This window comes from Bubalus bubalis, chromosome 12, assembly GCF_019923935.1.
Source record: "Bubalus bubalis isolate 160015118507 breed Murrah chromosome 12, NDDB_SH_1, whole genome shotgun sequence".
NCBI lineage: Eukaryota > Metazoa > Chordata > Mammalia > Artiodactyla > Bovidae > Bubalus > Bubalus bubalis.
The window spans coordinates 43843564-43859434 of record NC_059168.1 but is presented as its reverse complement, the minus strand read 5'-3'; the positions used below and the strand labels follow the sequence as shown (position 1 = coordinate 43859434).

The following is a 15871-nucleotide window of genomic DNA, read 5'->3' as shown; positions in this document are numbered from 1 at the left end:
CAGAGGAACTAGAGATCAAATTGCCAACATCTGGTGGATTATAGAAAAAGCAAGAGAATTTCAGAAAAACATCTGCTTCATTGACTACACTAAAGCCTTTGACTGTGTGGATCACAACAAACTGGAAAATTCTTAAAGAGATGAGAATAGCAGACTACCTTGCCTGACTCCTGAGAAATCTGTATGCAGGTCAAGAAGCAACAGTTAGAACAGGACATGGAACAACAGACTGGTTTCAGACTGGGAAAGGAGTACGTCAAGGCTGTATATTGTCACCCTGCTTATTTAACTTCTATGCAGAGTACATCATGTGAAATGCTGGGCTGGATGAAGCAAGGCTGGAATCAAGATTGCTGGGAGAAGTATCAATAACCTCAGATATGCAGATGATACCACCATTATGGCAGGAAGTGAAGATGAACTAAAGAGTCTCTTGATGAAAGAGGAGAGTGAAAAAGTTGGCTTAAAACTTTTTTACGTTTTCTTAAAACTTCAGAAAACTAAGATCATGGCATATAGTCCCATCACTTCGTGGCAAATAGATGGGGAAACAATGGAAACAGTGACAGACCTCATTTTCTTTGGCTCCAAAATCATTGCAGATGATGACTGCAGCCGTGAAATTAAAAGATGCTTGTTTCTTGGAAGAAAAGCTATGACCAACCTAGATAGCAATTAAAAAGCAGAGACATTACTTTGCTGACAAAGGTCCGTATGGTCAGAGCTATGGTTTTTCCAGCAGTCATGTATGGATATGAGAGTTGGACCATAAAGAAGGCTGAGGGCCGAAGGATTGATGCTTTTGAACTGTGGTGTTGGAGAAGACTCTTGAGAATCCCTTGTACTGCAAGGAGATAAAATCAGTCAATACTAAAGGAAATCAATCCTGAGTATTCATTGGAAGGACTGATGCTGAAGCTCCAATACTTTGGCCACCTGATGTGAAGAGTTGACTCACTGGAAAAGACCCCGATGCTGGGAAAGATTGAGGGCAGGAGGAGAAGGGGACGACAGTATGAGACTGTTGGATGGCATCACTGACTCAACGAACAGAAGTTTGAGCAAGCTCTGGAAGATGGTGAAGGACAGGGAAGCCTGCTGTGCTGTAGTCCATAGGCTCTCAAAGAGTTGGACATGACTGAGTGACTGAACAAGAACAACAAATAACTCTTCAGGAACTCTCATATTAGCAAGTTCATTTGTATTAACATTTCTGTCTTCTCTCAGAAATTTTTTTTTGTGGCTCTTCCTTTTTGCTCCTCAACTTAACTTAGAATCCATTTACTTAGATGCAGCCATCGCAGTTAAGTCTACAGAAGATACCTTAACTCAAGTAAAGGTAAAATTTATCCTTGAAGAACCACAAGCAAACAAAACTAAAGAGAACCAAACAAAATTCATTGCAGATAATTCTGTGCCAAGGCCACCCAAAGGCTACCTGGACCACCCACCTCCCCCAGGAAGCCTGACTTCATACTCAACAGCTCTGAGCCACCCACTTCCAGCAAACAACAGTGTGAGTGAGTCTCAAAACTCAAAAGGGCTTATCAAACCTTAGCTAAAGCATCTCTGCCTCCTAGTTAAGATAGTTGAAACCCTTCTTGGCAATGTAGTCCTCTACCAGCACTCGATAAACCACTTCTAATCAAAGACACTTTGTTCACAAAAGCAAAATTTTTTGTTTTCAGCCTGTGATTTTTTTTTTTTTTGGTAAAATTCTGCATCCAAAGACTATGTGTTAGAATAGCTACTCTTAAAGAACAGCTCGTCTTCAAAACCACCTGTTAAGTCTTGAGATAGACCCCCAGGTTAATAGGACACCCCAAATAGAAATCACAGCAAACAGCACACTTGCCTCTCTCTCAGCTTCTTTCAGGATGGCTTCTTTCTCCTTCACGCGCTGCACAAATAGCTGCTTCATCTCTTCTTCCTTCCTCTGGCGCTCACCATAGAACTCATGTCTCTTGGCTTCGTAGGTCTCCTGAAGACTGAAAAGTTATTTGTGTTACTCTCATGTTAGCAACGGAGAAGGCAATGGCACCCCACTCCAGTACTCTTGCCTGGAAAATCCCATGGATGGAGGAGCCTGGTAGGCTGCAGTCCATGGGGTCGCAAAGAGTCAGACACGACTGAGCGACTTTACTTTCACTTTTCACTTTCATGCATTGGAGAAGGAAATGGCAACCCACTCCAGTGTTCTTGCCTGGAGAATCTCAGGGATGGGAGAGCCTGGTGGGCTGCTGTCTATGGGGTCGCACAGAGTCGGACACGACTGAAGCGACTTAGCAGCAGCAGCAGCATGTTAGCAAGATGACGTAGAAACCTGCAAACATTCAAACTTCCAGGTTAGGCCTTGTGACTGTCACCACGTGTGTGCCTCCAGGGAGCCGCAGGCAGGGCGAGCCTACCTCCTTCAGGGAGTGCGGGTCTGTCTCTGGGGCCCTGCTGTGCCAGCACTCTCAAAAGTGCTCGTTTCACCCCACACGGGTTCCTCCATCCACCTCTCTGGACTCCTCCCCTCTATTCGTCACCACGTCTGATCACCAGGGTCTGGGAGTTCAGCCTGGGACCCCAACATCATCTCAGTCCAGGCTTGTTTTGATTTCTACAGACACACTGTTCAGCCCAACTTGGTCTTTGAGCTTTTCTGCCTTCACTGTTGTAATAATCTAATTGAGCTCTAGGATTTGAGTTCATCTTTCTTTCATTTTGTTCTTCCTGCCATTCCTCAGATTTTTCCACCAAAAACAGAGATCTCTTTTATCTTTTCCTTCTGCATTAGTTATATTATCTGCAAAATGAGAGCACTTTAGAAACTGTAGAATCCTGCAAACAGACCTCTCCTCCTCAGGTTTCAGGCACACATCTCTTGCTCCAGCCACTGCCTGCTGCCCTGCCCTCACTCTGCCCTACAAGTCCTATCCCTCCAGGAATCCGCTTCTAGTCTCCCTGGGTGGAATCCCCTGTTCCCTCCACACACTTCCATGGCTCTTTGTTTATACCTCTTCCTGGGCATTCCCACCCCAACTGCATCTCTCTTCCACCAGCTCAGCATCTTTGTAATCCAGCTGTCCAGCAGAGCTCTCTGACACTGCAGTTTCTTCATAAATGTTCATCTAATGACAGAGACTGCAGGGAAGTAGGGCCATTGTAGCCCACAGAGCAGGGACTTCCTGGAACTCCATGGCAAGCGCCTCTCTTACCTGTGAAGTTTCAGAGGAACCACAGACCTCCCCACATGCAGAAGCACTGAGCCCTTCCATCACAGCTCACTGACAGAACATCCCAATGTTTAACAGGGAATACAATAAACTGACTTAACCAGTGTGTCATGATTAGAAATTTCTACTGCTTATGAAAATACTTTATAGCTATATAGATTTAAAATGTGATAAAATTTAGGAATTTTACTAATCTTGTCTAACCAGAGAAATAAATCTTTTATGGATAGAACTGTATACATTTAAGGAAAATTGGTCAGTTTTCATTCCAATTCCAAAGAAAGGCAAAGCCAAAGAATGTTCAAACTACTGCACAGTTGCACTCATCTCACACGCTAGCAAATGCTCAAAATTCTTCAAGCCAGGCTTCAACATTACATGAACTGTGAACTTCCAGATGTTCAAGCTGGATTTAGAAAAGGCAGAGGAACCAGAGATCAAATTGCCAACATCCGTTGGATCATAAAAAAAGCAAGAGAGTTCCAGAAAAACATACTTCTGCTTTATTGATTATGCTGAAGCCTTTGACTGTGTGGATCACAACAAACTGTGGAAAATTCTTCAAGAGATGGGAATACCAGACCACCTTATCTGCCTCCTGAGAAATCTGTATGCAGGTCAAGAAGCAACAGTTAGAATTGGACATGGAACAATGGACTGTTTCCAGATTGGGAAAGGAATATGTTAAGGCTGTATTGTCACCCTGCTTATTTAACTTATTTGCAGAGTACATCATGCAGAATGTGGGGCTAGATGAAGCACAAGCTGAAATCAAGATTTCTGTGAGAAATATCAATAACCTCAGATATGCAGATGACATCACCTTTATGGCAGAAAGCGAAGAAGAACTAAAGAGCCTCTTGATGAAAGGGAAAGAAGAGAGTGAAAAAGTTGGCTTAAAACTCTACATTAAGAAAACTAAGATCATGGCATACAGTCCCATCACTTCATGGCAAACAGATGAGGAAACAATGGAAACAGTGAGAACTTTATTTTTGGGGGCTCCAGAACCACTGCAGGTGGTGACTGCAGCCATGAAATTAAAAGACGCTTGCTCCTTGAAAGAAAAGCTATGGCCAGCATAGATAGCATATTAAAAAGCAAAGATATTATTTTGCTGACAAAGGTCCATCTAGTCAAAGCTATGGTTTTTCCAGTAGTCATGTATGGATGTGAGAGTTGGACCATAAAGAAAGCTGAATGCTGAAGAATGGATGCTTTTGAACTGTGGTGTTGGAGAAGACTCTTGAGAGTCCCTTGGACTGCAAGGAGATCAGTCCTGGGTGTTCATTGGAAGGACTGATGCTGAAATGGAAACTCCAATACTCTGGCCACCTGATGAGAAGAACTGACTCATTGGAAAAGACCCTGATGCTGGGAAAGACTGAAGGCAGAAGGAGAAGGGGACGACAGAGGATGAGATGGTTGGACAGCATCACTGACTCAATGGACATGAGTTTGAGCAAGGTCTGGGGGTTGGTGATGGACAGGGAAGCCTGGCATGCTGCAGTCCATGGGGTCACAAAGAGTTAGACACTACTGAGTAACTGAACTGAACTGAAGGAAAATCAGAGTAAGAAATGTTACACATTAGTTCTTACAGCTGAGCATGAGTGTGTGGTACTTACAGCATGTGTTCCAAGGAGCAACAATCCTATACATTGTCTTTAGGAGCAAAGTTTATAAATATACACAGTGTTCTCGATGATCACATTAATGCCTCTCATCTCAAGGAGGCATCTTATTTCTTATGAGGTTTTTTTTGGTTTTGTTTTGTTTTCTGTGTTTGTTTTGGTCTTGTTTTAAAGAAGGCTCTAAATCAATCATGCCATCTTCACTCACATTTCAGTGGTGCTACACTGGACTGATAGCTTTTAAAGACATAACTTGGTTTATTTTTTTTTTTTTAATTTTATTTTATTTTTAAACTTTACATAACTGTATTAGTTTTGCCAAATATCAAAATGAATCCGCCACACATAACTTGGTTTAAATAATGTATCTAAATCATGTCAAATCTAACTTTTAAAATGTTCTCAGAAATTTATTTACACGAGCCCTTGAGTTGTTCAGGAGGAAAGTCAAGCCACTTGACAAAGAGAAAAGACCAGACACTCAAGAGAATAGCTGTGGCACCCTACTCCAGTACTCTTGCCTGGAAAATCCCATGGACGGAGGAGCCTGGTAGGCAGCAGTCCATGGGGTGGCAAAGAGTCGGACACGACTGAGCGACTTCACTTTCACTTTTCACTTTCATGCATTGGAGAAGGAAATGGCAACCCACTCCAGTGTTCTTGCCTGGAGAATCCCAGGGACGGCAGAGCCTGGTGGACTGCTGTATATGGGGTCGTACAGAGTTGGACATAACTGAAGCGACTTAGCAGCAGCAGCAGGGACTGGTCTGGACTCTCACTAATCCCTGTGGCACCTTGAAGAACAGGCACCAACACTGTCCTGCAGGGTTAATGTGCTGACACTCAGAGTGAGGTCATCTGCCCAGAGGGACAGAGTTAGCAAGGACAGAACTGGAGCTGGAACCTGGTCAGACGTGCTCCAAAGCCCACATTCGTAACCCTGATAAATCCTGCCTAAAATGATGCCTCAGCAGAAGGTAAAGGGAAGCACTGCTCTGATGTGCTCTCCATCTGTCACACGTGCCCACCATGACATGGAAGCTTACAGAGCCAACTGTAAGGACCCTCTCTTGGGACCTCATCCGTGAGCTTAGGGTCCAGCTCTCCCAGGACTGCTGAGCACTCCCACTTCTGCTGTAGGCCAAACACAGAAAGGGAACTACTTGCGAGTTCCAAAGAAACGAAGTGTATGACACAGAAATTTTGCCAGACACTTAAGGAACTCTAAAATACCAGACAAATCGACCTTCCAAACTCGAGAGCAATGATGATCAACAAGACTGTTATGTTCATCTAAAGTAGCTTAAGGATTTGAGGTTTATAAAAGCATGTTTTATGTAGTTTAAATAATTAAAGATCAGTTAATTAAGACCTTAAGGGTACACACAATGCCATTACCTGAACCTCATGACAAGCACGAGATTGGTGTGGGTAGACTGGGACATGAATCACAACTCCGCACAACCAGTCAGTGAAAGGAAATGAAGATGCTGCAGGGAGGAAGCAGCGTCTTAAAGAGAAGAGGTCATCCAGACAGGCTCATTTTTCTAGTTGATACAATATCTAGGGACAGATTTTACATGCCAAGCAAATTAGTGACTGCTGTTGCACACACACGAAGTAAATGGGAAGATTCCCCAAAAGACAGAATGTAAGTTCTTAAAAGCACACTCCTGAAACCCTCCTAAGACCCCAGACTAGAAAGAATGACAGAAGTTTTATCAAACAGTGTATCCACAAATGAGAAAGCATGAAGAGGAGAGATACTGTGCATGCCTGGCCCAGGGAATCTTGTCTCATTAGGACCACAGGCCAGGGCAGAGTAGAGGCCCACCAGCTCCTGGGCAGCAGGCAGGGCACCCCCTCCCTGAGTGGAGTCCTTATCCTTCCTGCTTCTGCCATCCATCCTCTTCTAGCAGCCTGTAGCCACTGCTCCTGCCCTCTCACCTACCATCCACTGAAGAGCCTCCTTTCCCATTCTCCACCTGTCCAGTGGACAGATGCTTCCCAAACTGAAGAAATAACTAAAAGAATGGCTGTTCACCTTGCCTGCCCACCACCTGTCTACAGTTGCATTGCTATTCTACTTCTCCCCACAGGAGGTGTCTTGGTGGGTCAGCCAGTCAGGCTCGCGCCCACCCTTCCAAGACATGGGCACACGTCCTATGTTGGGCCCATAAGACATTTCACTTTCCTGGAAGAAAGACTGGAAATGGTCTGTTCATTCTTCCACTCCAGCAGTAGAATGAAACAGCTGGTTTTCTCCCTTCGAACCTGCAAGCCCTGGCCAGTACCGTAATCATGACTGACATGGCCTGCTCTTCTGAGAATGGCAAAGGAAGCGACTGAACTATATTGCACTGCTGTACAGCCACAGACAACCCGGTCCCCCTCAACATGGCCAACCTCTCCCTTCCTGAGTCCATTAAGTTCACCTTCCAGTTCCCCTGGAAGGGTAAACACGCATCTGACCACCCCCCCCGCCACCACCACTACCAAGCCCCTGTGTTTGTGCTTGGATGCCCATAGCAGCCTCCCGCCTGGGTCTCCTTGTGCACAGCTTCTGCTCATCATAACAGGGCAGGAGCGTCCTCCTCCCGCCCCACCCTGGGGCCCTCCACAGGCAGGGTCTCTCTATCCCATGGTGCACATCTACCCACTGACCAGCAGGACATACCTGACAAAGGGCTGGATGTGGATTTTGACTTAAATGTGATTCTTAGGTTCCATATCCAGAAATTCCGAGCCTGTATTTCTACATCACCCACAGGTGACTGATAACTGATCTATCCCTCTTCTCCTTCATGCACACAGAGACCCCTGTGTAACCTCAGACTTGGAAGAATGAGAAATGAAGTCTCCTCTGGGAAACACTAGGGATGCCAGTGCTGGACAATTTCTCTTCAGCAGAGAAAATCACTTTACTAGAACCAGTCTGTTATAGCACGCCCAAAATTGGTGAGGAGGGTGAGCTATATAGAATTCTTAGTTTATTACGCTGCCAGAGCTAAAACACTCATTAATCTGTAGAATGGAAAAGTGTTACGTTTAGCCTCACCTGATATTAAACCTTCCCAAAGGTCACATGCAGTGGCAGCTGGCTCTGGGGCTCCCCCCTCCCATGGTGTTTGCTCTGGTGCAGACAGGACACCAGGGAGGGGCTGCAGAGTCAGAATGAGATGCTGAGGAACCCTTGGTCCCATAGCAGATTTAAAACAGTGCTGGTCCTGAGCACAATTGTTTAGGAATGTGACATAAAAATAAACCTGATTTAGCATGTTTTGCATAGTTCAATTTTTAAAAAAGACCTCAGGAGTGTAGCAGCATATAAAATAACAAAAGAAGTTCCAACAACACTTGATGCTCTAACCACTGAGCCAGTTATAGTTCCTGTAACTTGTGGTAATATCTTTAGTCTAATCCCTGACTCCCCACAAAAATGTTCATGCTTCCTTTATAAGAAATTTTCCTACATTTAGTCATTCCAGAACTTCCATCAGGATGAAAGACAACAGCTTCATAGTTTTATTTAATGATTCATCTTCCAACTTTTTAAATAATATACTTTCATTTTTTCATATAAATACAAAATTAAAATCAAATAATGAGAGTTTTTTCCTTTGGTTTCTATTTCAGCAGGTACTGAAATCCTGAGATTCTACCTTGTGTTCTTCCTTCTACATAACTCCCTGAGTCGGATGAGGACTTGGAGACCTCCAAGAGCAAGAAGCCTTCCAGTGATTCAAGCAGCATAGAAACCGTGATAATAAATCATTATTAAGTGGTCTTTCATGGTGTGGGAGATTCCCCCGTCATCCTGGACAGATAAAGAGGCACCATCCTCCCTGCCATCCCCTCCTCCGTTGGCTGGCTGCTCACCTGAGTGGCTGGTTCTCTGGGCCCACGTCCATGAAGCCCATCTCCTCCAGCTTGCGGCGCCGGTACAGCTCATAATGCCTCGTGTGGGTCTGGTCTCGAAGATCCTCCATGTTTGTACAAATGAGCATCTCCCGGAGCTTGACAAAGTCGCAGTGGTTTTCATTCTCCACTAGCCAGAGAGATAGAAAATACCAATAGTGACTTTCAATCCTGACACACAATTGCTATTTGTTGAATGGATGAGTAAATGAAAACATATTTGAAATAAGCAACAGTGAAATGATCAGTCTGATGAAGAGCTGTGGCTGTTTTGCCCAAGTAGCCAAGGAAGCACTTCTTGTTATCACACACACCAAATTACAGGCAGTGCTTATTAACAGACCAAAGCACTGGCGTAAATTTGGTAGCCAAGGGAAACAGGAAAGAAATATATTCTATCTGGTACTGTATGCTCCACTAATTTCACTAATATTTTGTTACCAGTTTATAAACCATCCTCAGGACATTTCACGTACCACCTGAGAAGAGTATGTAACATTTCTTCACTAAAACTTCAAGATGGTAAATTCTGCACACTCAACAACACCATCTGTGCCTGCTGTGATTATCAAATCCTTATACAACAAGATGCCACATTTGTGGTCCTGAGTCAGGTACCTAATTGTGACCAATAGTTGTAAATACAATTATCTTTATATTTTCTAAACATTAAAAATGTTGTAAATATTTTCCACTAATTAAAAAATTTGTCAATTAAAAAAACAGCACTGAGAAACCATTATCAGCAGGGGTAGTCTATTTCCCCATTAGTTAGTACCATGAGTGAATGAACCAGACAGTTAATTTCATACTCGTTGCAATGTTAGATACATGCTAAAAATCTTCATTTGGCTGACTGTTTGGGAAATAGTTGGCAATACTTTTATAAGTAAAAATATATAAATTTATAAGGTTTATTGTGTTCCAGAATTAACTAGTAATTGATTTATGTACTATGTTTAAACAATACTATTTACACTCAAATTCTGTTCAAAGTACCCAACTAGTGGTTCCTACCTTCTGAGTGTCTTGGAACACCTTGACATGTAACTAACTGGTCTAACACAAGAAGTGGGGAGGCTCTATTTGGCTCTGCAGACGTGGCTAAAGCAGAACACAGCCAGCCCTTCTGACAGCTAGTCAGAACCCAAAATAAGCATTGCCTCCGAGGATGCACTAAATGCAGCTTTTAGACTGTCAGGCAAGCACACATGTCCTCGTAGATCTCCTTTACCTTGTACGACACCCCAGGGATACTGGCGAGCTTTGACCATCTTATTTCCAACTTTCACTTCATCCATACTTCCCACCACAGCAAAAGGCAGGTGTCCCTGGAAAGGAGCCAGCATATCAATCACATCTCATACCAATGACAAGAGAGAAAAGGACATTTACTAAATGACAAGTGTGTTAAAGTCAAATGGTCTGCTATGCCTTAGCTTTTAAAACCTGCCCTGTGAATACACGCCAGCTGTTTTATGGTCATCCTCAGGCCCTACAGAGAAAAGTAGTTACTGAGAATGCCCCACATGCATTCCAACTTTGCTATAAGAATACAAAAAAAAAAAAATTCTAGCACAGGTATCATTTACCTCATGATCTTGGATATAAAAGACTGTTGAAGAAATCACATACACACCATATAACTAAAGTATATAACTATATTTAGGGTATACATACATACATAACACCAATATCAAGTAGTATTTAAATCCCAAACTATGCTAACTACAAATGTTACAGAAATTTAGAGGAGGGAGAGATCTCTGTGGCAGGAAGACACAACCAAGCTGGAGACAGAGCAAGCAGAATAGGAAGAAATAGCATAGCAAGAGGAAGATTGTGAAAAAAGACACAGTGATTGTATTTAATGGCAGTGAGGAGACTGTCCTATCAGACACTGAGAATTAATTTAGGGGAAAATCTAATGTAAACAGTATTATGTTTAATGATTGACAGTGTGTAATCTAATTGTTACCCTCTGAAAACATATTCCAGGTGGGCACACACACACACAAAATCAGATATAGAGAGTTTAACACAGGAATTATCACTTCCTTTATATAAGTCAGCTTTTTATATATTTAGTTTAAGTATCTTAATATAGACAAAGTGTGAAAAAATCAGAAAAGGAATAGAGGAGAAATGGAATGAACAGGTACTGAATATCACTGCCAAGCAGTGAACAAAGCTGTCTCCTCATAACAGTGAGCCCTGTTTTATAGGTAAGTTAACAGTCTCAGGGAGGTTAGGAAGTTCCACAAGAACTCCAAAACCTTTGATCTGTCAAAATCCAACCAAGTATTTAAGAAATTTGGTAGCCTGAAGTAACACAAAGGACTTCGTCATCTTTAATCATACTGTTATGTATAATTAAAATATATAATAAATATATTCTATATTAAAACACAAAAGTTATGTGAATATTTCACATGTACTTGTGATACTGTAAGGGAGGAGCTTAAATACCAGATTAGAAAGCTTCCTGTAAAGTTTCTCAAGAGGGAGGCTGTGCTGTCTTCTGTCCTTAAGACAGGACAGAAAGGACTCTTACTAAGGAAATAAAAAATGGTTCCACAGAAGGAGAATCCCAGTCTCACAAATGTATCACTTCATTTAGGTGAAAGTAGGGAGGGAAGAAAAATGCTCACAAATGTAGTAGCAATGTTACTTTTTTGGTATATAAAACAATTATTCAATTAAGAGCTTACATTCATTGAAGCATTGATCTTAGCAATAGTTTCATCATCTGTTGGGAATTGGTATATCTGAACACCATTGCTGACCAGTTCACTCATGAGCTTGATCTTAAACTTCTGTAATTCAGTTTTAGAAATTGCATCTGCTTTGGCAATCACTGGTATAATGTTCACCTATTAAGAAAAACAAAATCTTATGATTCGAGGATTTATTTTTTAATAACACAGTTTCTGAATTCAAAACCACTCAAGCTCTGACAGATTTCCTTAGGACAGGCGAACTATGGTCCACTCATTGCCTGTTTACATAGGTAAAGAGTTGCTGGAACAGGGCCAAGCCCACTCATTACACATCATGTATTTCCTGTAATCACTTTCATTCTGTAACAGCAGAAGTGAGCAGTTGCACCAGAGGCCCATGACCTGTGAAGCTTGAAGTATGTACTACCTGGCCCTTCAAGGGAAAAGCTTGAAGGCTCCTGATGTAGAAATCACTGCTTCATTCTTACCAGACAGCCCTACACAGCCATTCCTGCAAATGTTGGCCTGGTAATAACTGCTTTTCAGAAGCAGAGCTCTTACAAAGTTCATCCTGCATCTGAAGTCAGGTTCAGAAATCTCACATTTTCCCCTCTGTCTCTTAAAATTCTATCATACACAAAATAAGTAGAATGTAAGAGATGAGCTGAAATCACCTGCATAATTCACTAAGAATTTTTATCTGTTAATAATCTCAGCACTAAGTAATCTGGTGACTGATTTCAGCAGACCTATGGGTCAGGCCACAGGCCTCCTCTGCCTTCACTGAAGCAAGCCCCTTTTCCCAGTGAATGCATCTGATCTGACCCCACTGTCGGAATCTTACCCACATGTCGGCAGAGGGAAATTTTATGGATACCAACTAAAAACATTCACGACTCAAAGGAATTAGTTTTTCAGCATTATTTAAAAGTCCTGTCACTGGCCAGAGTGGAAGAGATGCAGGGACATGAAGACTAGTTCTGTGAGATTTTTTAAAAATATTTATTTATTTGGCTGTGCCAGGTCCAAGTTGTGGCATGTGGGATCTTCAGTCTTCATTGCGGCATGCAGGATCTAGTTCCCTGACCAGGGATTGAACCTGGGCCCCCTTCATTGGTAGCCACTGGACCACCAGGGAAGTCCCAGTTCTGTAAGATTAATGTATCCACAAAGGAGTGATATCACCACAGATTAAAGGGTTTGTAGGCTTTTCGTTATTTATTAGCTTGTTTTTAGTGAAAAACTTCAGGCTGAGTAGTCACGTGTGTCAAAAGAGTGAACTGTCAGTATAATTTTCAGAGTAGAAATGAAAACTAAAATAATTCTTTTTCTATTCTTAAACATCCTTTTCTTTTCCAGCTTCACATTGATTTACTGTGTGTACATTTGGATTTATTAGTCTTGAATATGTTCCAAAGGGGATAAAGATTTTTTCAACTAACCATGAAATAAACTTTCCAGCAATTTTGGGTAAACACCTTTCAAGATAAGTTAGTCAAAGTATATAAAAATTTGATACCAAGTTCTTGATTTCAGTATCATATATACTTAGATATTCAGTAAACTATGCCAAGTTATACTTCTAATTGATTCCAGGATCAATAGCAGAAGCACCCCAGTGTATGTAGCTGACATTAAGCTTTCTCATTGTAGTGTGAAAACCTGACTGATATTTGACTGCTGAGGCATCTGTTTCAGATATCCATTAGAATAAACAGCCAGCACCTGAGGACACAGCTACTGGCTGCCATCAGGTAAGGAACAGGCCACCCTCCTGGAGGAGGACTTTCAGAAAGTCTAGGTGACCCACCTCTCCCTTCAGGCCCCAGGTCCCACGGGGGTGCTTTAAAGTCACCCACAAAGAGGGAACTGGAGAAGCCCGAGATGCCCCGCCCTCAGACCCTGATAGAGGCTGATCCCTCTCTCCCTTTTCCCTCCCTTCCTCTTCCCCCCTTCCTCTTCCCCCTGCACCTGCTGCACTGTGTACCCTCAGATCCTGTAGGAACAACCCTTGATCCTCAGAGTCCCCCAGTGCTTGTTGCTGAGGTGCCACCTGGGATTCTAAGAACCACGAGGGCCGGCCCAGTGTCCCTGGAGGTGGGAGTATGTGTGAGGGCCCACTATGAGTAAATGCAAGTGTGGAGCACTTCACATTCCCAGCCAAGCTCATCACCATCAGTGAGCTGAAGGACACAACACAGGCTGAAAGCAGATGTCCCCGCGGAGGGGTCTTACCACCAGCTGCACAGGTAATTCCCCATGTAGAGCAGTGGAGTCATCTTTTAAGAACAAGATGCACTATCGACTTAATCACCCTCAGACTTCTTTCAGAGGTAGATGGTCTCCTAGTTTTGATTTTAAAAGTGAAGAAACTGAAGCTCAGAGTGGTGGAAACTTGCCAAGAACACGGGGCAATCAAGTAGCAGAGCAGCCCTGAAAGTCACCCCCACAACTCCACACAGACCTCAGCCTGGAGCTCCGTCTGCCTGAGATGAAGCTGCGCACTCCTGCGTTCATGTCCCTTTAGTAAGGGTGGATTTCCACACATCAGACTCAATTGTGAAGATAACTGGCTGAATGGTTACAATATCCCATCAGGTGAACAGACTCTCACCCAAGCTCCTCCAGGTTTGTCTCAGCCAGGGGACCACAGTGCTGGTCTCTGCACTGAAATGCCCACCGCCTGCCTCCCACACTGACTCCTGTACAGAAGGCAGCCCTGGTAGACCCCATGCTCTCCCAGTGCCAGGTCATAGGCTGCTCAGCCAGGTCAGAGGTCACAGGGGAACCCTGGAGACCTTTTTAGTGTGAGAGTGTAGTCTTGATCCTTTAAACAAAAAAACCTGAAGTGAGTTAATTTCTGGATACTACTACTTACAGCTCCCTGAATTTATATATAGCTCATTGGCTCAGAAATTAAAAATAGGTTTTCTGGATACAGTTCAAATTAAAATTAATTTACTGCATGAGACTTTAGACCTTAATCTTCATCAGTGAGCTTCTTATCATTTAATAGCGTCATAAAGTAAAATTAGTGTCAAATAAATTCTATAGTTAAATGAAAATGAATACACATATTCTGGCATGCAATTTAATCACTAAAAAAGGACTGAAATTTTATGTTAACACTTTTTCTTTGTATTTCATCTTCCAAACTGAATTTCTCTGGAAAATATCCTAAAATTGAAACTTGCTATATGTTTTAAAAATATACAGAATGAGATAGTTATGATATATACACATATCATAAATATATTTATATATTTAACAATTCACTCTAAATCCTGAAACGCAACCACTGGTTCTTCTCCAGACGCACCTTGCTGTCCAGGCTCTTCATGGTCAAGAGATCCAGTGTCTTCAGGGAGTGGCCTGTCGGGGAGATGAAGTAGAGGCACACGTGGACACGGGAGTCATGGTAGTTAAAGAGAGAGCGCTTGATCTTCAGCTCTTCTTGGAGGTAAGCTTCAAACTGAGCATCTATGTAGTCAACTATTGGTTGGTAGCTGAAGAAATATTTAAATATTTAATACGATATATTCATGGTATCTTGATAAAGCATAAATTTAAAGTTTGAAATCTGTTTTTTCACCCGTGAACGAACAGTTGACTTCTATGCTAAATAGATAACTTCAGTTATAAAATAAATGTGCAAATGTGCAGGTACAAAGGCAGTACTTTGAAACTATCAGAACAACCTGTGCCTTAAATGATTTTACAGAAATGACACTGAATGTGCCTCTCACACTCATTCACACCTGGAGCCCTCTGGCACGGCTCCCCAAACCTGCCAGGCTGCTGAAGGAGGATAAGCATCTAATTGCAACCATGCTGGGCATGGCGTATTACCCTACATGAGTATCAGCAACTTAAAAGTTACTTAAGTCAAATTCCATGACTTCTTATTTCTGAAATTAAATTTGTGTGGCATGGAAAGCATTAACATAGTAAGGAAAGGGCACACCCACATGGAAGTATCATAACTGGTGACAGAGGCACAACTTTATTCTCATTTACTTACAAGCAGAGGAAGGCCCATCACAGCCGACAGGCTTAGTCCTTGCATGGATCCATCCTCCTGCCTGAAGTGCCTGACCCCAAGAGAAAGCACTGCCCAGGGGCTGCTCTGCTTTGGGAAGAACTGACGTGTGGGCATGTGAGGAGAGGACCCAAGACTACAGACATTTCCTATAACCATCTTGGTGGTAGAAAACTACGCATTTGTCAAAATTAAGTTGTACACTTAAACCAATGCATCTTATTTATTGTATGTAAATTTTACTTCAATAAAACTTATTTATAAACAAATTAGAAAGGAAGAACAATGCCATTATTTTCAGACTATACTATTGCATACATAGAAAACCTAAACAAATTT

The 15871-nt window shown here is 42.5% G+C and overlaps 1 protein-coding gene and 2 long non-coding RNA genes across 11 annotated transcripts in view; 2 read left to right on the top strand and 1 right to left on the bottom strand.

Moving 5' to 3' along the window:
* LOC102391859 overlaps positions 1-8642 on the top strand; it is a 33196-nt gene extending 24554 nt beyond the window's left edge. For both annotated transcript variants that reach the window (XR_006543387.2, XR_003102275.3), the window contains exon 4: positions 8492-8642. This is a non-coding gene — a long non-coding RNA (uncharacterized LOC102391859). The remainder of the gene's footprint in view (positions 1-8491) is intronic.
* Positions 1-15871, bottom strand: part of SEPTIN10 (septin 10) — a 51243-nt gene that overhangs the window by 11134 nt on the left and 24238 nt on the right. For all 4 annotated transcript variants that reach the window (XM_025261094.2, XM_044925946.2, XM_044925947.2 and 1 more), the window contains 5 exons: positions 14813-14999; positions 11485-11646; positions 10008-10104; positions 8735-8903; positions 1856-1988 (listed from right to left, as the gene is read on the bottom strand). In XM_025261094.2, coding sequence (XP_025116879.1) covers positions 1856-1988; positions 8735-8903; positions 10008-10104; positions 11485-11646; positions 14813-14999 — 748 coding nt within the window. The remainder of the gene's footprint in view (positions 1-1855; positions 1989-8734; positions 8904-10007; positions 10105-11484; positions 11647-14812; positions 15000-15871) is intronic.
* Positions 12560-15801, top strand: LOC123328514. Of its 5 annotated transcripts, XR_006543383.2 has the most exons (6): positions 12560-12691; positions 13147-13247; positions 13487-13742; positions 13825-14121; positions 14807-14953; positions 15518-15801. It is a non-coding gene; the product is annotated as an uncharacterized LOC123328514 (long non-coding RNA). The 5 variants fall into 5 exon arrangements; XR_006543384.2 differs by having other exon boundaries at positions 12633-13247; positions 13814-14121; XR_006543385.2 differs by having other exon boundaries at positions 12635-13247; positions 13956-14121.